General features: G+C 51.6%; 2 protein-coding genes across 6 annotated transcripts in view; both read left to right on the top strand.

Annotated features, from left to right (window-relative positions):
* The first annotated feature begins 578 nt into the window (after positions 1 to 578).
* TPRA1 (transmembrane protein adipocyte associated 1) lies at positions 579 to 16,709 on the top strand. Of its 4 annotated transcripts, none has more exons than XM_034066328.1 (11): positions 579 to 694; positions 4,562 to 4,758; positions 4,891 to 5,023; positions 7,256 to 7,342; positions 8,797 to 8,869; positions 9,328 to 9,407; positions 10,515 to 10,625; positions 11,040 to 11,100; positions 12,100 to 12,202; positions 12,809 to 12,889; positions 13,953 to 16,709. In XM_034066328.1, exons 2-11 carry the CDS (start codon positions 4,571 to 4,573, stop codon positions 14,185 to 14,187), a joined length of 1,152 nt encoding a protein of 383 aa, XP_033922219.1. In that variant the 5' UTR covers positions 579 to 694; positions 4,562 to 4,570; the 3' UTR covers positions 14,188 to 16,709. The 4 variants fall into 4 exon arrangements, with proteins under 4 accessions (XP_033922219.1, XP_033922217.1, XP_033922216.1 ...); XM_034066326.1 differs by having other exon boundaries at positions 583 to 694; positions 4,559 to 4,758; XM_034066325.1 differs by lacking the exon at positions 579 to 694 and adding an exon at positions 1,156 to 1,179 and having other exon boundaries at positions 4,559 to 4,758.
* Positions 16,710 to 17,292: 583 nt separating this feature from the next.
* The window catches only part of CHCHD6 (coiled-coil-helix-coiled-coil-helix domain containing 6), a 105,263-nt gene continuing 101,325 nt past the window's right edge, over positions 17,293 to 21,230 (top strand). For both annotated transcript variants that reach the window (XM_034066217.1, XM_034066216.1), the window contains exons 1-4: positions 17,293 to 17,416; positions 17,939 to 18,053; positions 19,697 to 19,766; positions 20,580 to 20,712. In XM_034066217.1, coding sequence (XP_033922108.1) covers positions 17,330 to 17,416; positions 17,939 to 18,053; positions 19,697 to 19,766; positions 20,580 to 20,712 — 405 coding nt within the window. In that variant the 5' untranslated portion in view covers positions 17,293 to 17,329. The remainder of the gene's footprint in view (positions 17,417 to 17,938; positions 18,054 to 19,696; positions 19,767 to 20,579; positions 20,713 to 21,230) is intronic.

Here is a 21,230-nt window from a genome sequence, read left to right as displayed (position 1 = left end):
CCACGTGGTCAGCGAAAGCGCGCGAAACCTCATGAATAATTAATCAGCTGGGGACGTGGCCAGCCCTGCTCATGAATGTGGATGAGGAAGGGGCGGGGCTGGAGGAAGGGGCAAATTGGGCAAAGTGGGATAAATTTGGGCATTTCCCTCAGCTCCTCTCCGGCAGTGATCCCGGTGGGAATTCCCGCGTCCCTGTCCTCATGGCTGCCCCAGCAGCTACAATCAAGCCTCGGAGCCGCAGGACACCCGCTTGGAGCAGCTCCACTGGGCTCACACCCCCGCTGCAGCGGTGGGAACGGGGCCGGGTCTCCGGGGCTCAGTGGGAGCTGCCCCCGTCCCGCAGGCGGACTTTCGGGCACCGGCACCTTTAACGCAGGGCGAGCCCTCTGCTCAGGTCCCGCCTCCCGCAGCTTCCCATTGGCTCACGCCGCTATTTCTTTGTGCCTCTTTAACAGCGCGTCCTCCGCTCAGGGCTCGGATTGGCCCCACCGTCGCCTCCCTCAGGGATCCTCTCTCAATAGGCGCTGCTGAACCCAGCCGGAAGGGGGCAGCCGCTCCGCTCCGGCCGTGCGGCGCTCGGCTTCAGCCGCTCTTTAGCGACGCTCCCTAGCTGTGGGGAGCGGCGGGGCCGGGGCCTGGTGTGGCTGCGCTGCGGCCCCGCGACTGAGCGCTGCCGGCGGCGGGGGCCCGTGGGGTACGAGCGGAGCGGGGGCACGGGGAGGGGGGCGGTCGGGGCACCGCGGACCGGGGGCACCGGGGGCCGGGGGGGGCTGTCCCGGTGGCGCGGCCTGGTGGCGGCCCTGGCCCGTGAGGTGAAGCGGGTTCGGTGCCAGCCCGCGGAGCCCGCTGGGTTCTGCCCCATGCAGGCGCTTCAGCCGGCCCCGAGCGGTGTTAATGGCAGCCGGGAGCCCTCCTGTGGCAGCAGGGCCCGCAGGCACCGCTGTCTGCCGAGCAGGAGGTAACCGGAGGCTTTCATTGCTCCCCGGTCCATGGGCGGCCTTTAAACCCGAACCCGGCGGTGCGGGCTTGCCAGCGGGGGTGAAGTGACCAAAGGCTGGCGCTGTGCTTCAGCCGCCGCCTTCAGGAGCCAAACCCAAACCAGCAGCACCCTTCAGGATGCTCATTTCTGACAGAGACCTGCGAACTGGGGAGGTCCTGGGCTCTGGGCCCATGGTCTGGGTAATACCGAGGGGGTTGGGTTATGGCCCCTACTTCTGGGGCTTAGTTCGGGTTGGGTTTAGCGTTGCGGCTACTTTGAGTTCAAAATGGGCTGCGAGGATGAAGCTTGGAGAAGGGGAGGTCTGGAATCCCCCCGGCTTGTGAGTGCGGAGGTGGAATGTGAAGCACAACTGTTGTGACCAACAGTGAGGGTTAAAAAGGAAAAGCTTAAAGCGGTTTGCGGTTGTCGTGTCTTGTGTTGGGGTTTAACTCACTGCAGTAACAGGTGTATTTAAGCAGGGGCCTGGTATGGATTTAAGGAGCAGCCTTACCCTTGCTAGGATCTGTGCTTGCAGGGGTTGCTGGTGCTGTCTTCTGAAGGGAAGAAATCTCGTGTTTTTGAATGGCAACCTGGCAGTGTTTAACTCCCTTCATGTGGCTGGGCTTTGAGTGCACAAATTGGTGTGAGCCCCGAGCCTCACTGAGCTCTGGTACGGTTACAGTGGAGTGAATTGAGAAACAACATCCCACAAGCAAGGGTCAGCTGCAGTGCCTAAAGTGGCTGCGGGAAGCCTGGAGAGAGGCTTTGGACAAGGGCCTGCAGGGACAGGTCAAGGGGAATGGCTTTAACCTGCCCAAGGGGAGACTGAGATGAGCTCTTAGGCAGAAGCTCTTCCCTGTGAGGGTGCTGAGGCGCTGGCACAGGGTGCCCAGAGAAGCTGTGGCTGCCCCATCCCTGGCAGTGTTCAAGGCCAGGTTGGACACAGGGGCTTGGAGCAGCTGCTCCAGTGGAAGGGGTCCCTGCCCATGGCAGGGGTTGAGCTGGATGAGCTTTAAGGTTCCTTCAGCCCAAACTGTTCTGTGATTCTGGTTTATGGGGAACTGAGCTGCCCTCTTTGGGAAACAGAGACCATGACTGTGGCAGTGGTTTCCTCACGTGGCTGGGGTGGTTTGACCCCTGCAGGCTGGGCTGGCTGCGGTGCACACTGAGGTGAGTGATGCCTTCGCTATGCTCAGCTGACAGGGTTAATTTTGAACAGGGCAGGGCTGTGGACAGTGAGGCGCTGCTGGGGGTGATAAGGCCTTCCTGGATCCTTCCCATCCCTTCCTGCTCTTGCTGCTGAGAGGTTTTGCTGGTGGTTTCCGCAGGAACAGGACAGTTCCTCACGTCTTTGCTGTAGGGCTTAGCTGTTGGGAAGCAGGGGCATCGCGCTGCCTGGCTGATGGCTTTGCTGCCCTGTCTTATCCCCCTGGGTGTTCTGTCTCCTCCAGCTTGGGAGGAAGAGCAGGACCCCAGCACCCGGCTGTAGCGAGCAGCCTGGCTGAGGTAAGTCTGATTCTGCTTTGCCCTTTGGAACCTTATGAGTGGAGCTCTGTTCCATGCGGCCAAGTCCTCTCTTTATCAGCAGCTCCCTGCTGCAGTGCAATAGCGGTGGCTTCTAGAGGAAAAGAGTGGAGCCTGCTTGTTCCTTTTATAAGGAAGTTGTTATTCCCATGTAATTCTCACAGCTGTATCCTCAAACTCTTTTCAGCCTGACAGGCAGATGGAATTGTTTGTGCAGGAAGAGTTGTTAGGAGGTGTGAAGGGTTGCAGTTGCTGGTGTTATTCTGCCCATGTTCTGTGAGGTCTTTTGAAGTTACTAACCAAAAATCACTCTCAAACAGTGTCAGTTCAAAGGGAGAAGCTGGGAGGAAGGGAGGACACTTCTGGAGCCAAGTCTGGAATGTCAAGGTTGCCTCCTGGACTTTCCGCTAGGATTTTTTGGCACAAAGTTGACCTTTCCAGGCCTGTGTGTTTAATGTGACATCGCTTGTGCAGCACAGCATATGGCAGACACAAAAGAAGAATCCCAGCTCAGTGAGTGCTTGCCGGCATGGATGAGCCAAGGCAGTATTTGTTGGTTGAGGTGGGATGATCCCTTGGCCCTCAGAGGAACCAGGAGGAGTCTCAGCCTCTGCAGAAAAGGGGATCCTGTGGCTGAAGGCCTGTGGGCAAGGTGCTCCGGAGCTCTGAAAGCTGACACGGGGCAATGCTGAGCCTTTCCAGCCTGTGACTCAGCCAGGACCTTGCAGGGAAACACCTTGTGAGTGCTGGCCCTGGGGCTGCCAGGTCCTGCCAGGGCTGAAGTCAAACAGGGAGAGCTGTTCTGAGGGATCCTGGATTAGCTGCGGCACACGGAGTGCTCTCCCGGTCAATGTGCCCCTCTGGCATGCCAGCTCATGGAGTTTATTTGTGTGTCCGTGAGCACCTCTTTAGGGAATGCCAGGAGGGGTGGCAGGGCCTTCTGCTGGTGTTGAGCTTGTAGCAGCCAAGTGCCTTAACGGTGAGGTTGCTGCTTTAGGGTGAGGAGAGGATTTGCACAAGGTGATACCTTGGATCAGGAGCTTAGCAAGGAGAATCAGGTCAGGCCCTGAGCGTATGCTGCATCCTGATCTAATGTACTCTGTGCCATAGTCCACTTCCAAGGCTACCGCAGAACCAACAGAGGATAAACTGCTGCTGGGGTTTGTGCCAAAGCTGCTGACACGGGCATGGAGCACATGGAATTTTGTGGATGGCAGAGCAGAGCTTCCCTTTGCCTTCTGAAGGGACGGTTAATATTGCAGCAGTTCAGGGCCTGCGGGATGGAGAGATGGTGGAAAAGACCTGACTGTGCTCTCAGGGAAGGCAGTACAGAGAGGTTTCATCATGGGAAATTTTGTCCTGCCATCTTCCTGAGGGTTTTAAGTAGGGCAGGCACAGTAACTCGCTGACCCTGGGCAGAGCTCCCTGCTGCCTGTGGCTTTGGCTCATTAGATAGGTCTGTGTCTGCTTCTGGGTTCATGAACCACCAGTGCGGCTGGTGCTCTGTGCTGAGAAGGGCAGTGCAGTTGAGACTGGTGGATGGAAAGAAGCTGGAGAATCACAGCCTGGTTTGGGCTGGAAGGGACCTAGAAGCAAGAGGTTTTGGGTAATAGCTGCAGTCAAATAACAGACTCTAACTTCCTGATCTTGGGAGCTAGAATGATAACGAATGCTGTGGTGCAGCAGGGTTGCCGTCTCATCTGATGATCCCATGTGTTGCTGCTGAGTCTTGATTTCTTTGTCCTATGAATATGCCAAAACTCCAAGTCACACAATTTACTCCAATATGGTATGGTGCTAGTTGGAAGGTGTTGGTTACTGCAATACAGGATAGCATGTTGGTGCTGTCTACCCTAATGCTGTGTGCAGAGTCAGGGCAGGTGGCATTTCATTGTGCAAGAGTGTCTGTGATGATGATAACCTGCTGTAACAAGCAGGAAGCAGTTGTGCAGGGGCCTAATGGCAGGGATGGGTCTTCTACGTCTGACTCAACTGATGTAATGTTCCTTTTTGTCTCTGCTGTGGTTGCCTTGTGCTGTGTTTGACCTGGGCCAGAAGGAAGGCAGGATGTTCCAGTCCATGATGCCTCTGAGATTCTCCGTGTCTGACAACATCACCCATTCGACTGCCTTGGTGACAGCCCTGGATAACGTGACAAGCTTGTCCCCAACAACAACACAGCCAACCAATGACACCAACATCACTGTGCCGCATAAGTGCCTGTTGTTGCTCTATGAGGACATCGGGAAGTCCAGGTGAGATAGAGGAAATGGGGCCAAAGGAAAGAGCTTTGTTCTTGGGGTTTGTTGGGCAGGGGCTGGGGCTGGTCCCTTCCCTCCTGCCTGCTGCAGAGCAGGAAAAACCCCTGTTTTATTTACCTTTTGCAGAGTCCGCTACTGGGATCTGCTGCTCCTGGTGCCCAATGTGCTTTTCTTTATGTTCCTTCTCTGGAAGCTGCCCTCTGCCAGAGCCAAAATCCGGGTCACTTCCAGCCCCATCTTCACTACATTCTACATCCTAGTGAGTACCTCTCTGTGCTTTAGAACTGAGGAGTGAGGGGGTATTGTCACCACTCATGGATAGTGTCACTGAACCGGTGGAGAGAGAGCCCAGGCCAGCTCCTGCAGAGACAAAGCCTGTTGTAGCTGAAGGTGAAAGTGTGCTACACAAATAGGCACAGATTCTGGGCCCATATCTGCTGGATTGGAGTGGATTTTGTTCTGTGGTGATTTTTGTTTTCCCTCTTTATTATTTGTTGCTTTATTGTCTTGGAATCTAGTATCTTACACTCTAGTATCTTGCACTACATAGCAAGTGACACAAAACCAGTTTCACACTAAGGCAGTACAAGTGAAACACTGGAAAATGGCAAGTGTGAAGCTGTTAAGAACACCATTCAGAAGCTCTGTCATAGGTGCTTTTTGAGATCCTGGTTTGTTTCAGTGTGTAGCATAATGCACTTGTGCTCTTCAGCACTTTAAGAAGTGTCCCTGTTTAGTATTACAGCAATAAACCAAAGGGAAGTAACAAGTGCACTGACTTGATGCTGCTGCTGTTTCAAAACAGAGAAGCAGGAAGTGAAGGAACAGCCCACCCTGGTTTAACCCCAGAAGACAGCTCAGCCCCAGCACCACACACTTTTACCCTTCATGGTGGGATAGGGTAAAAGGGAGAAAACTTGTGGGTTGAGATAAAGACGGTTTAATGGGTAAAGCAAAACATGGAATTCCTTCAGCACTTCCTGTCACAGGCCTGTTCAGCCATCCCCAGGAGAGCAGGGCTCTGACATGTGTAATGGTGACTTGGGAAGACCAACACCATCACTCCAGACATTTCTCCTTCCTCTTCCAGCTTTACATGCCAAGTATGATGCCATATGGTCTGGAATATCCCTTGGGTCAGTTGGGGTCAGCTCTCCTGGCTGTGTCTCCCTCAAATGCTTGTGTCCCCCCAGCCTCACTGGTGGGGTGTGGAGCAAAAAAGCCCTTGGCCCTGTGTAAGGCTTGGCAATAACAACAACATCCCTGTGTGATCAACACCGTTTTCAGCACAAATCCAAACCACAGCCCCATATCAGCTACTGTGTCCCAGCCAACACCAGCACACAGCCTGAGAGGAAAACACTTCTGTTCAGTTTGACCTTCTGGAGTATGTTACTGGGAAACGAGGTGGAAGTGTGTTCTGTGGGGATTTCCTTTCAGATGGCTGTTTGTCCTGTCTTAAAGGAATGCTTTCTTGTGGAGTCAGTGATTAAAGCCATGTTAATAGATTGGGAAGAGTACCTACTTAAGAGAGGAAGCCAAAAGGGTGTGTTTTCCCCTCCTGTGAGCTGTTGCTGTTCTACATCACCATTATATTCAGGGACCCTTCTGTTTTGGCTGTGTTTTGCCCCAGAGTTTTCCACCCCATTTCTTCTTCTTCCTCTGAGGAAGAAATATTCACTCTAGGTGACTTACTGGTCATTTACATTCTCTAACCACCTTAGAATAAGCTTGAACTCTTCATTCTTTAATAGATTCCGCTGCCTTGTACCCTCCTCATTAGAATTAGCTTATGACTTGGAGTCTGATCTGGAAACTCTGCTTTCTGCTCAGCAGAGGGGAGATACATCCAACTGAGCTCTTTATTGCATCCTGTGGCTGTGCCAGCACAGGGGTTGGTAAATTAGCCTGGCTGAGCCCCATGCTGTCATGCTTAAATGGTGCCTAAGCTGCGCTGGGTATCTCTGCACTGAGCAGCAGCGTGAGATGGATTGAAGCTGGTGGCTGCAAGTGATGTTTAACTCTGCATTCCTGAGCACTGTCAGTGGTGAGTGAGGGAACCACAGGTTTGAGCTTTATCACAGATCTGAAGTGTGGGACTTGGTGTTGAGTGGCTTCTGTTATCTGATGAGACTGGTTTATACAGTCACACCAGGCACTTGATCTTATCATTCAAAGGGATGTGGGTTTGGTTCATCTCCCCTGCCCATGGACTGAAGGGTGGGAAGACTGCCTGTAAAGATGCTGTTGTAAGGAGTGGATGAGGCCTCAGAGGTATTTAATCTGACATTGAGGAGATTTGTTCTTTCCTAAATTCTAAGCCAGTTCTCCTCCATCTAACAGGCCTGAGGCATCTTTGGCAAATTAATCTGCTACAGGAAAGCCTTAGGACACTGGAAAGCTGGCCTGAAAACAATTCCTAAGGGATTTCTGATCACTACTGCATATGTGCCTTTCGATGGGAGCTCACTTTTGGTATCTCTCTGTGTAGGTATTTGTGGTAGCTTTAGTTGGCATTGCCCGTGCTGTTGTCTCCATGACTGTGAGTGCCTCTGATGCTGCCACAGTTGCTGATAAGGTAGGTACAGCACTGATTTTAGAGGCTGTGCTTAGTGCAGCTCTGAGCACAGCAATCTGTTACAGCTTCCCTTTATGTGCATTCAAGAGGGATGTGTGTTTTTGCAGTACTCAGCTATGTGTACCATGGAATCCTGTTGTGATAGCTGTATCTAAATGATCACAGCATCCAGGGCTGTAAAACAATGGTCTTCCTAAAATAGGTACACAAATAACAGCAGCAAAACTTTCCTGTTGCAGGGCTGGAATGACTCTGCTTTGCAAGAGCAAAGACCTCCCCTTTGTTACTGCAGTGTTCGAGTGGCTCTATGGAAAAGATTGAATTCTTTTGTATTGAAAGCAAATAAACCCAAATTCCCTTTTGAAACCGATATCTGAAAGCCCTTGTAGCACTGAGCACAGGGTGAACCTTCTGCAAACAGGAAATAGCCTTGTATATGCTGTTCCTCTGTACTCACTTGACGTATAGCAGAATATTACCTAAACCAAAGAACTCCATAGCTCCTGAGCTGTTAGGGGAAGAAGAGCCACAGAGTCCAGGTCTCCTGGCTTTGTTCTCAGGGATGTGTGGTGGTTCTGCTTTTCCCTTTCCTGTTACCTGACAGAGCACTGTCATGCACTGCTTGATGTGAGCAGCTGGATGTTGGCACCATTTTCATTCACCTCTGTGGAGGGGATGGAGATGCAGGACTTGAATAATGGAGGAGAGGTGGGAAAGTGCTTTCCTTCAGCTCTGGTCCTGCTACCGAATGCGCTGTGCTGGGAGTTGTGCACTAAGACACAGACTCAGGTTTTCCTGTAAGCACATGTTCTGTCACATCTATTACATTTGGTTGGTTTTCTCTCTCATACATATACACACACGGTGCATTTACTGACATTAAAATACCTCTTAAATACCTCTTAAACTATTGTGTGTCTTCAAGAGGTGCCTTTCAGTGTTTATGGGCAAAGCATTAATAAGCTGGAATCTGGGTTCTTGTTCTAGGCTTGGCAGTGATTTATTGCATGACTACCTGGAAAGCTGCCTCACCTGCTGGTTTCTTAGCTTGCCAAATAAAACCTGGGAATGGAAAAGACAAGCTGGAAGTGGGAGGGCTTTAGAGTTGAATGTGCTTAAATGTGGGGACCAGAAGCTTTGGAGGAGTGCAGGATACTGAGTTTGTTCAGGCATTACTGCAGAGTCTGCTGCTGTTAAGAACCAGCCGTGTTCACTGTTACACATCTGAAGTGCTCATGGGTTTGTGCTCCTTGGGAGCAGAGCAGCAGGAACACATGCATGACAAGTGACAGATCCTCAAGTGTGGCAAACCATGGCCACTTATTCTCTGCAGGCATGCTGTTGGTTCCGTTCAGAGCCTGTCATCTCCTGGAGCAGGGAGCACAGTTTTGCTGTATTCACTTCCAACCCTGGCTCCATCTAATCATGCTTGTCTGGTTTCTGTTATCCCTCAGATCCTGTGGGAGATCACAAGGTTCTTCCTTCTGGCGATTGAATTGAGTGTGGTGATTCTAGGTCTTGCCTTTGGTAAGTGCCAGGAGGGTTTTGAGTGCTTTGAATGTTTCCTATTCTCTTTCTGTCTGCATCTGTGAGTTTGGAGGATGCTGATCCTATGAAGGGAAGGAGGTCTAGGGTAAAGACACAGGACACATTGATGAGTTTGTTATAAATGGTTGAAAGCTGATTGCATTTGGAGATCTATGGCTTGTGTGCTTTCAGGGCTTGTGCTTTGCTTGTCCTGCATGCATGTGATGGAGACAGCTTAGGGGAAGAAGACTTGTGCAGAGGTCAACAGTCTGGTCCTTACTTCAACCCCATTTCATTTAAGGAGGTTCCTTTGGTGGTCTGAGTGGTTAAGTGAGCTTTAACCTGCCCTCGAAGGCCTCTGGAAATACAAATGTTTTCCCCTATTGCTTTTGGAGAGGACTGATTTTGACCAGGGCTGGGATCACCTCCTGAGTCACTCCTGTATTGCTTAATTCCAGGTCACCTGGAGAGCAAGTCCAGTGTGAAACGTGTTCTGGCAATCACTACAGTGCTGTCCCTGGCTTATTCTGTCACCCAGGTGGGTACATGGGAGCAGAAGAGTTAGGCTTTGCTGGGGGTTAGGCAATTACCTGCAGGACTCCTATCTGGAAAGTGGCAGCTTTGATCTTAAGATGAGGTTCTGTGGGAAGACTGGATGCTTTGGCAGTGTGTGAGGATCCCAGAGAGTGAACACCAGCCTCTCTCTCCTTTATGGCATGAATGGCTCAGCCAAGGTGAAGAACTGAGATGAGGTTTAGATGGATTTGGTGACTCTTGAAAGGGGAGTGAGAGGCTTTCATACCTGAGCCACAAGTTCTGACACCAGCCTCAAGTGTCAGGATAAGGAGATGGAGAGACCTGAGGTGCTTGCCAGGCAAGGGCAGTGCAATGAGCCTCTTGTCTCTGACATTTGAGAGCTGAGAGCTCTTGCTGCCCTTCAGACTGGCAGCTGGCTTGTGAGCTCCATTCATCAGCTGTGTCTCCATCTCTGAACAATGCAGTGTGTGTCTGGAGTTATTCTCCTCCTCGGTGTTTAAGTGGTCAGCCCTGTGTCTCTGTGCTTGGGGCAGCACCAGGATAACACACAGATCTTTGTTCTGTGACCAGGCTCCTGCTTATGGAGGCACTGAGCTGATCATTACCACATGACAAAGCTGAGGAGCCTCAGAAATATCAAGTGCTGGAGCTATATCTGGGTGTTTACAAGCACTTTTCCCTCTCCACTGTCTGTGTGGTAGCTTCTGTTCATACCATTCTTTAAGCAATGAAATGAATGAGACTTTTATGTGTGGGCTTTTAGATTCTGGATGCTTCAGCAGAAAGGGTCTACTTTAGAGATGGAAATGGAGCTCTGTGTGTGTCAGACAGCTGCTTGCATCCTTATCCCTTCATTCAGTCTCTGTTCTGGAATATCATTGATGTTACTTTCATACAGATGCAGGTTTCTGCCACTTCCCCCCCCCCTCACTTTGTGCCTTCAGTTTCTTCCTCTCTTCCAGTGTGAGCTTGATTTGCTCTAAGCAGGGCAATAGCTGGGTCTTGGGGGCAGGAACAGCTCTTGTCTGAGCTTCTCCCTTGTCCAGACACCCGCTGTAGTGAGGGTGCTGCCAGCAGCAGGATCATGTTGGTGCCGCTTCTTTCCTAGGGCACCCTGGAAATCCTGTACCCTGATGCCCACCTCTCAGCAGAGGACTTCAACATCTATGGCCATGGAGGGAGACACTTCTGGCTCGCCAGTTCCTGCTTCTTCTTTCTGGTAAGTACTGGGCATGAGTTAAGCACTTTGATAGCTCCCTTATATGTTCTGTGTAGACAGGGAGGATGATTTGTGTGTAAGGCAGCCTTAGCACTGTGGATGCACTGCAGCATCGGTGCTGTCCACCTGGCAGGGAAGCTGAAGCAGAAAAGGTGTGGTGGGAGTGGGATACACTGTGGCAGGTGGATTCCAACGGAAGCAATGTTCTTCACCCCTTGTTTCTCAGGGACCAGCCTTTAGGTGCTGATGGGGCTGAGGTCTGGGGCCTTCATATGTGCACTGGGTTTAGTATCAGGGATGTGTGCCTCTGTCCTGAGGCATTCATAGTATGTGTGACACCACACACCATGCCTACAAAGATTACTGAGTTCAGCTGCCAAGCAGCAGTGGAACACTTACTCTTTGTGTCAACAGGTCTATTCCTTGGTGGTGATTCTTCCAAAGACTCCTCTGAAAGACCGGATTTCCTTACCCTGTAAGTGACTGTGGTGTGTTCCATAGGATAGGTGGAGGCAGAGCAAGGATAAAGCATAGGTGGGAGTAAGAGGTTCCTTCATGTGGCTGCACTGCAGATACAGCCCACTGTCCTGGGGTACAGGTACATGGCTAAGGACTGCTAAGTTATCCCTGGGAAAACAGCATGTTGTGCCCTTTGGAGAGCAATTACTTTGCTACTTCAGTAGCTAAACAATTACATAAAGAAAACAAGATTTACTACTCAGCTAATGATACAGATGTAATGTAGATACATTATCTGCAGAGAGCTGGGAAGAAATGGCTCCTTAATAACAGCTTCTTTTGAACTGTGTGTGTGAAGTTAATGAGTACATGTTGGTCATCCCCAGGGAAAGAAAAGCTCATTGGAGCTGCTTAGCAATTTTCATCTGGGCATTTGCTTTATTAAGAAGCTTCTCTGGTTTCTCTTTGTTGCAGAGTATCTGCAGCCCTTGAGTGGGGGAGAAGCTGTTACTCAGATGTTTGCATTGGGCTGTTCTTTTAAGTAGTGTCAGGATCTGTGTGGTACCCCAAGTGAGGGGAATGTGGCACATGCCACGAGCAGCAGGTCCTGGGCCTGGTGTGCTCCTATCCAGCTCTCCTGAGCAGCTTTGTGAGTGCTGTGCATTGAAGGGCACAGCTTGTGGTGCAGCTCTGGGGTATTGGGCTTTTCTTACACTCAGTTACGTGGCTCACACTGGTTCCAGATGCTTGACTCCAGAATCTTTGTATGTATTGCCACGACCATGTGTTTTCAAAACCCACCTGGTGTGTGTATTCATGCAGGGCAGGGTATGGTTTAGCCCACTATACCTCCATCAGTCCTGCCAGCGTGGGGCAGGAAGATGCACTCTTAGTTCTTCAGGGGTTCTTAGATAAGTTAGACCCTTCTGCTGGGTATGCTGTCTCCATCAAACAGATTTGCTCTGGGCTGGTGCTTATGAGGCTGAGTTTCATCTGTGTCCATGTTTCCCCACAGCCAGGAGGAGTTTTTATGTCTATGCTGGAATCCTGGCACTGCTGAACCTGGTGCAGGGCCTGGGCAGTGCCCTGCTCTGTGTGGATATCATAGAAGGACTGTGGTACGTACGCTGGGGAGCAGCTCTGCAGCCTGGCTTCTTGTGTTGTGTGTGAGTGTCTTTCAGTGCTGCCTCACCCAGGAAAACAAACCTGTGCTGTGCTCCTAAGAAAGGGTAAAGCTGTTGGATCACTTTTGTGCCAAAAGACCTGGAAGTGGTGAGGAAGCTCAGGTCTATGGAGCTGCATGGTCTTGAAGTGGTGAAAGTAATAGTTTGAATCCACTGATGCCTGGCCATTGGCTGGTGTTTTGCAGGTAATAAGAGGGGAAATGGCCTGACTGCTAGGAACAGCATGGGGACCTCTTTGTTCAAACCTGGAGTGTGGCTCTGCAGGGATCCCTGTCACTGCTGAGTCAGAATTGGGAGCTCTGAGGCTGCTCTTGGCCAGACCTTGGGTCTTGGCATGGTTCCCTCCAAGTGTCTGGAAGCAGTGACACACACCTATGGCAATGTCTGTTACTCTGCATCAATCTGAAGCTACTGAGCACAAGACTTTCCCTGTCCCCTCCTTGGATACTGCAGAAGGAAACTGGGGGATGTGACTGTTGTTACTCAGCCGTATTGTGCGTGTGTGCTAAATTCCTTCATGTTCCCTTTTGCTGTTGACAGCTGTGTTGATGCCACCACGTTCCTTTACTTCAGCTTCTTTGCGCCTCTCATCTACGTGGCATTCCTGAAAGGCTTCTTTGGGTGAGTAGCCAGGACCAGGAGTTCAGAGGGGGTGTATTGACATTTCATTGTGTTGCACTCAGGTTCTCCCCATCTGTAGAATAAAAGGCAGTGGCTGAAATAGGGAAGGGACCTTAGGGAACCAGTGTTGAATTTCTGGCTTTGAAGCTTTTCCTATGTGACCCAGGGCTGTTTGCATCTATCCAAGACTCCTTTATATGCAAAATGGAGCTGATGCTATACTTCAAATACTTCTTCAGTGTCTGCATCCTGTTTAGCACACACAGAAGTTAACTAAACGTATAGTGAGAGACTGAGTCCCGGCAGGTTGAATGTTCTTCGGGGTGGGTTTGGGGTTAGGTTTGTAGGAAGGCTCTGGGGGGTTCGGTAACTGATGGAGGAATCCTCTGCGATGAGCCCGGGGATCACCACTTAAAGCCCTCGGGAGTGCGATTCGTGGCTCGCGGCTGCCGCTGTGTGGCCACTGGAGGAGCTGCAGCTTGGTAGGAAAACCCAAGTAGTATAGTGTCGCTTTAGCTTTTGTTGTCCAGGAACAAGACACGGCAGGCTTTACAATAACTAACACATGCAGTACTCCTGTCATATCCAAATGTGCCTCTGCTCCTTTTTGAAACCAGAAGGGAAAGGTGTCTGGAGTTAGAGATGGAAGCTGCAGATCCACAGTATCCCTGTCTTGTATTTTGGTTTTCCCAGTGCACACAGGTGGAAGTTGGGATGTGATGGCCACAGAATTCCTATTCTGTTGGTGTCAGTAATTCAGGACTCCTGGAGATGAGATCACCTTTCCCACATGGAGTTGGGATTCTGCCAGTTTTAGTTCTCTTAAGTGACTTAACCCAAAGTTACCTTTAGCATCACTTCATGGCAGTTACTCTGCCCAGTGAAATACACTGCTAGGTGTATTTCAGGACTGAAAAGTAGTGTGAAGAGGCTTTTAGGGTCTGAATACGCAGTTTCTTAGTGCTGCTGTCAGTTGATAAGTGGCTGTGATACTACATTGTGGTACTACATTGCTGTGATGCTCCATTGCTTGAGCAAGTGTTTTAAATCTTTATCACCACAGGTCTGAACCGAAGATCCTTTTCTCCTACAAGTGTCAGGTGGATGAACCAGACGATGTGGATGTGCACCTTCCTCACCCTTATGCTGTTGCCAAGAAGGAGGGGCTGGATTCTGGCTTCTATTCGAGCACTCAGATCGACACGGCAGCCTACATGGATGACATGGCCTCTCTGCCCTACCACGTGGGCAGCGTCAACAGCATAGACAGTGACCGCTGGAAAGCCATCAATGCCTGAGCAGGGCTGCCTCATCCCTCTCCTTCCTGACACCCTCACACCACAGCCATTGGGATGTTCATTGGAAACCTATCCTTGGCTATCTGCCATGGCTTTCCTCTCTTTCTTAGGATTTCCAAAACCTATTGTGGAACTCAGCTGGCAGCCCAAATCCTGCTGGGAAGAACATTTACTGTTGCTACTTGAGGACAATGTAGAACAGTTTTGTTCATAAATCTATAAACACTGAACCTTCCTGATCCTCCATGTTCCAGATGTGAATGTGACTCAGAAGACAAGGCCTGACTGGCTCCTCTTCCTTTCAGTGACTGAAAGCACTTGTCTGGGGAATTGGTGTTTAGGGATGAGGGTGTTGATTTCACTGCTGTATTGTACATATGTAGAAAGAGTTTGGTGGTTGGAATTGAAGATAGTCTTCCTGGGCTGTTCCAGGTAGCGTGGTTGCCTGAGTCTGGTCATGATGCAACAGAGGGGATAGTGTCTGAGGGAAGCTGGGCTCACCTCTGCCTTCAGCCAGTGCTGATGGAAGTCATGAACTGCAGTTGCTAGGGGTTAAAAGGAGTGTTCTGGGTGGCAAGGAGAGGAGTGAACTGTTCTTTGCCCTGGGAGCATCCTGTGGGGCTGGTAACTTGCAGCATGGTGTGAACTGACTGAGCAGTAGAGAGGCAGGACTGACAGTGCTGCTGTGTAGCTGAGCTGAATGAGCTGTGAGCCAGTTGATGGAGGCTGCACCAGTGTGCAGCTGAGCTCACAGGGGGATGTGAGTAACACCACTGGAGCAGGCTGAGTTTCAAGACTGAAACCAGGGAGGAAAGTGCATTTCCCATCTGTGCCCTGCTTCACGGCTCTGGCAGGGCCCTGGAGAGTGCTGTGGAGGAGGAGGCTGACTCTGCAGATGAAGGCTCTGGAGGTGTTCAGGTGCTTGAGGCAGAGCAGAGCCCATGATGAGTCCAAGCTGTCAGTGTCGAGTGACTGGAAGCTCTCAGACACCACAGATGTGCTAGAATGGAGCTGGCTGCTGTTCTAAGTTGGGAGGCAAGTGGGAGATGGATGTTTCTCCATCCCTTGTGTTGCGGTTCAGATCCCCAGACTTCTGCTGGCCTGATAGGCTTTATGGCTTGATAGTGTTGAAAATACTTCTGTGCATGTGGAGTGTGGTTCATTTAAATACTATCTGGAACTTCTTCTCACCTCTTCCATGCGGGAAAAGGGACTGCTGTTGTCTGAGCTGTCTGGCACACAGTTTCAGGACACTGTGTTCCAAGGCAGGGACTGTTTCAGCTGGAAGCTGCATCAGGCCGATTTGTGCTCTTCAGGGGTGAAGACGTATATTCCTCTAGCTGTGGGGTGCTTTCCTACCTGCATCCCTCAGGTAGGTGGAGATCAGCTCTAAGCAATAGCAACTCTTCCATTAGAGATGGTAGAAAGAGGGATTTGAAGTGTTTGGGGACCCTGTGCATCTCTTGGCCAACTCACTGCTGTTCTGCAGAGCACTTGGGTACCAGTTTCTGGGTATCACCATGCAGGCTGCAGTGTGGAGGTGTTCATTTGGGTTGTGAGCAGGTAGAGGAAAGCATTTGCTGCCTGGTGTTTCTGCTATAGGGAAGCAAAGGTGTGGAGCAAGAACACGAAGTCCATATTGGTTGCTAAAACTATGCAGGCCCTTTGCTTACTTGTTTTTGTTCATGAGCAGCACAGCCTCTGTCCTGCCTGTGGACTTTGCCCTGCACTGGCACCTTGAAAACAACCACCCCTTTATTATGTTCTTTTCAGTTCCTTTTTGAGGCTAAAAGGCTTCAGTTTGTGCGAGCTGAATTGTCTCTTGTAGCGGAGCAGCCTGTCACGGTTCCCCTCCATGCAGTGACTATGGAAGGGCTGCACAAGCACCTGGCCAAGTCACAGAAGTGGCTGTGCTGCTCCTCCTGTTGTCGCTTGCTGTGCATCGGCCTGAGCCCCACTTGCCTGCTTTGCCATGGATGGGTGACATGGTGCCTGCGTTCTCCTCCTGCTGCTGCTCAGTGCTGAGCCCAAGCTGCTGTTAGGAACCTGCACAGCTCCCCTGCAACAGAGGGGCCTTCACCAGAGCTGAGAGATGCGAAGGGCTCAGAGCAGTTGAGGAATGAAGGAGTGACTGCGTCTCCATGCCAAGGAGGTTCTGCTGGCTCAGCACCCTCGGGGACAGCCCTGCCCTCCTTGGGGTTGTGAGGAGCAGGTTGTGAGTTCACCCTTCACCAGTGCTGAGGCATCACCCAGCTGAGTGGGCAGCGCATCCATCCTGTCCTCTGCAGGCAGGGCTCTGGTACCCCCGCAGGCCCCGTGCTCTGCTGCTGAGGAGCTTCTGCACTAGGTCATGGGCTGACCTTCCTCTTGTGTGTTTGTGTATATATCTATAGAGAATGCTTTTGGCCATCTTCAGCATGGTCCTTGAGCAGAAGTGTGTTATGTGTGAGGAGGGGGGGAAGAGAGAAAATACAGAATAAATGTATATTTTTGTTTGTAAAATAAATAAAATTAAGTTTGGCATAAATGGCCATGTGTGCTTTGTCAAATGCTCTGGATTATGCAGAACAGCAAACTTGGAGGTTTGGTTTTTACATCTGTGAACAAATAGGGCAGATGAGAATGGAATAACGATGTCCTTGGGTCAGGGATGGATCAGCAGATGGCTCTGGAGAATGGGCTAAGTGTCAGTGAAGCCTTTGACTCCTGGTGCTGTTCTTGGGCATGTCTGGCAGCAGTTCTGCCATAGGGTACTCACTGTCCCGTGGAGGCTCACACTGACAACTGCGGTTGCTCGCTCCGGCAGAGGTGCCAGGGTCCTGCTGGCCGCGGAGGAGCAGCTCCGCCTGCGGGCAGTGCTGCTGCCCCATAGGATCTCCGTGCTGAGCCCCGTCCGTGGGGCAATGCCCCCTCCGGAGCCCCATGCGGGAGCCCGGCCATGGCCGCGTCCCACCGCGCCCAGCACCGGCAGCCGGCGGCCTACACCCCCCAGCGTGCCCCGCGGCTCGCCGCCAGCACCGCGCCGCACTATTGGCCGCCCCGGAGCCGGCCGCCAATGGGGTGCGGGAATGTTGGCAGGTGCGCAAGGGGAGAGGCGCCGGTTGCAACGGCAGCGCGGTGTGGGGGGGGCCGCCCTGGGGTGATGGGGGGCAGCGAGAGCAGCGAGAGCAGGAAGGTGTCCTTCGGGCTGGACGAGCGGCAGCAAGTGCGGGTGCTGCAGGGCATCAGGGTGAGCGGGGCGGCCCTGCGGGGAAGGGGACACGGGAGCGGGCTGGGGGGATGGATGAATGGGAGCGATGGGAAGGGGCTGAGTGCATGGGCAGGGACACACCAGCCCTTTCCGGCCCTTTATCTCCCGTTTCGAGCCGCTCCCAACCCTCGTTCCCTGCTCACGGCTTCATGACCCCTTGTGCTTGATGCTGAAGGCATTGCCTGGCTCAGGGCATCCAGAAGCAGGCATCTCTGCCCTTGGTAATGACAGCAAGAGCCCGGGCGAGCACAGCAATGTGTGACCAAGCAGGGCCGTAAGCGCCTGTGGGGCTCAGGGGTGTTTCTAGGAGGGATAAAATGGGAAGTCACCATCCCATCTTCCAATGGGTTGTCCTATCCCATCCTTCCGCGGATTGGAGGGACCGTGGTGTTGAAATGGGGTAAGTGGCAAAGCCGGAGCATGGGAACCAAGCTATGGTGGTGAAATAGGCACACACTGAGCGGCCCTGGTTGGTTTTGTTCCCGTGCTTGTACGTTTCAGCTCTCTGAGGATGTAGTGAACAGGATGAAGGAATCCCCGCAGAGCAAAAGGGACGTCCAGAGACTGCCCCGTGCCGCAGCTCAGCCACCGGCAGCAGCACAGGAGAACCCCGCAGGTATTGTCAGTCCCTGCGACACTGTCGTGGTTTAACCCAGCCTGTCCCTCAGAAACCACGCAGCTGCTCACTCACTGCCCCCTTCTTTCTGCCCCAGCTCCTGGAGGGATGGGGAGAAGAAATGAGGGAATGTATCTCCCAGGGGTTGAGACAAGAGCAGTCCAGTAACTAAGGTATAACACAAACCACTGCTGCTACCACCAATAATGATAATGATAAGGGAACTGACAAGGGAAGAGAATACAACCGCCCACCACCTGCCGACTGATACCCAGCCCAACCGAGCAGTGATCTAGCCCTTCTGGGTAACTGCCCCCAGTCTGTATACGGGGCATGACGTGCTATGGTATGGAATACCTCTTTGGCTAGTTTGGGTCAGGTGTCCTGTCTCTGCTTCCTCCCAGCTTCCCCTCCTCTCTGGCAGAGCATGAGACTCACAAAGTCCTTGGTCAGAGTAAACATGACAGAGCAACAACTAAAACCATCGGTGTTATCAGCGCTGTTCCCAGGCTGAAAGTCAAAACCACAGCACTGCACCAGTTACTAAGAAGGGGAAAAATGACTGCTGCTGCTGAACCCAGGACAGTCAGGATGGGGCTGTTTGTAGCATTTACACAATCACAGCATCCCAGCCTGGTTTGGGTTGAAGGGGCCTTAAAGCTCCTCCAGCTCCAACCCCTGCCATGGGCAGGGACCCCTTCCACTGGAGCAGCTGCTCCAAGCCCCTCTGTCCAACCTGGCCTTGAACACTGCCAGGGATGGGGCAGCCACAGCTTCTCTGGGCACCCTGTGCCAGCGCCTCAGCACCCTCACAGGGAAGAGCTTCTGCCTAAGAGCTCAGTTCAGTCTCCCCTCAGGCAGGTTAAAGCCATTCCCCTTGGCCTGTCCCTGCAGGCCCTGCAGTAAACAAGGCAGAACTTATGTATTTAATCTTTCGTTCCTGGCAAGCTGCCTCGTCTCCACTGCATGCCCAGGAGTGTCTTGTGGATGGGTAATACAGCAGTACAGTTCTTGGAAAGAAGCTCCCAGGGAAGGATGGGCTGTCTGAGCACAGCTTGGCAAGCGGGACAGGAGAGCTTGGTTTCTAAACTTGTCTCTACAGGTCAGAAAACTGATTTCTCTTGGCTCTGGAATACACTTTGTTAATAGGTTATCAGTGTGGGTTTGTTTGAGGCATCCAGAGTAACCTGAAGTAGGGGAACCAGGCTGTTGCTTTTTGTTTGCTGGTAGCCTACATCTTTCCTGAAGCTGGGTCTTATGGACCCAGCTCATATCCGCTTGTGGGATCCCTTGTGATGACGAGGAAAGCAGGAGGTCAAGGGGATGACGTCCTGGAGAAATGGAAAATGGAAATGGAAAGTCGGTCTGAAGCCATGCTTATGCTTCAGTATAAACCAGGGTTTGAGGAGTTAACCTCCTTACCTAGAAGCTTCTGTAGCATGTCTTGCACAATGTGCCTGGTGAAGACAGTGCTGTCAGTGCCTCTTTGGTTTGGAATGCAAACTTATATTTTCTAGAGACTTTTCCAGGTGTTTTCTCTCGCTGGGATAACCCTTACCTATGAAATCCTCATCAAACCCTTTAGGATGCGATGAAGGGCTGTGTTTTGTACTACGGCTCTCACAGGTTTCTGTCCTTTCCAGGAACCCAGCCACCAGTGGCAAGTGACTTTGATCAGGATGCTTCTGCTGCAAAGCAGGAACTGCATAGGAGGTAAGATGAAGCTCTTGAGCAACAGTTCAACTCCTTTTGCTCTCTGTTTTGCCTCAGTCCCAGCACAAGGAGTGTACGTGTTAATGCCAGTAAATCTCCTTTGAAGCCTTTTTCAGTTATGGGCCATGGAACACAGGTTTTCTAGGGAAGCCATCTCTTAGCCAAAAAGAGCAGTCAGGGGAGCTGGGGGCAACTGGGTGGTGTTTGGAGAAACAGGGAGGACCAATGTAATGCGTTGGTAACTGTTGGAAACTTGTGTGTGATGTGCATTGCAAGGCTAGTACAACATGAACTTGAGTACAGCTGCCTTTTGTGGGACAAGTGAAGGAGTCTGTATGTGATACATGCCTTAGGGGTTTTGGAATCTCAAACATGGTAATAGATTTAATCCAGTTTACACCTACAACAATCAGATCCATCTTATGTCTCTGATTGTTCCTCCTCCTTTTCCTGCACTGGATGTCTAAGGACCTTGGCAAGCTGGAGGCACGGGAGAAGAGAGGCTGAGGGAGCTGCATTGGCTTAGTTTGGTGAAAAAGTGGGACCTAATTGTTGTTTTCCACTCCCTAAAACAGTAAAGTAGAGGCAGCGCTCTCAGAGGTGCACCCAGGGGGTAAGGGACACAGATCACAGCAAGGAAGTTCTGCCTGGCTATAGGGTGACCCCTGGCACTCCGTGAGTGCAGTGAAGCACTCCGTCAATCTCTCTTTGCATATGGGATTTCCAAGGCTTGCATTACACAAGCTAAGCCATGACCCTGTTGCCAGAAGCCTCCTGATCACCTTGTCTCTGTTCGCTTTGGTGCTCATACAGGTACGAGCAAGAGCAGGCGCTGGTCCAGGAGGAGCTGCTCCGGCTGGCCAAAAGAGAGAAGGAAGCAGCCAGTGCTGCCCTTCAGCGGGAGAGGGCCAATGCTCGTGAAGAGAGGCAGAGAGTAGCCCAGATGGTGAGTAACAAAACCCCCTGTATGTTTCCATACAGGACAGGCTAAAGTATCTCTGCTTGAGCAGATTTGTTACGTGTCACTTGGGTGATAAGCTTAGAAGCTTTGATTTGTGCTGGAACACTCATCACCTCCTCATTCCATTCATCACTTCACGTCTGGCTTACAGTGTAGCTGGCAGGCTACACTTGCAGCATGTCACGCAGTGATGCTAAGGCCAAGCTTGCAGGGAAAGGCATGAGCAGTGACTGCTGGCTTGTAGTTGGTGCTTAATGTGCACATGATAGTACTTGATGTTGTTTTAAGTCCTTACGCTACTGTGGCAGTGGTGTTCTGCCTGTAAACAAGGCAGAGTCTTGCTGGAGCTGCCACTTCACTGACCTGCAGTGGTGTGAGGTGTTGGGGTGTGACATGGAGGTGGGACTCTGCTTGCTACAGTGAGATCAAATGTCCCCCATTTAGACTGGAATGTTGGAACTTTATTGAGAGAACTGGACTGATTCTCTGTGCCTGGTACGTAC

Source organism: Melopsittacus undulatus, chromosome 9, assembly GCF_012275295.1.
Source record: "Melopsittacus undulatus isolate bMelUnd1 chromosome 9, bMelUnd1.mat.Z, whole genome shotgun sequence".
Taxonomy (NCBI): domain Eukaryota; kingdom Metazoa; phylum Chordata; class Aves; order Psittaciformes; family Psittaculidae; genus Melopsittacus; species Melopsittacus undulatus.
This window is presented reverse-complemented; position numbering and strand designations above follow the sequence as displayed.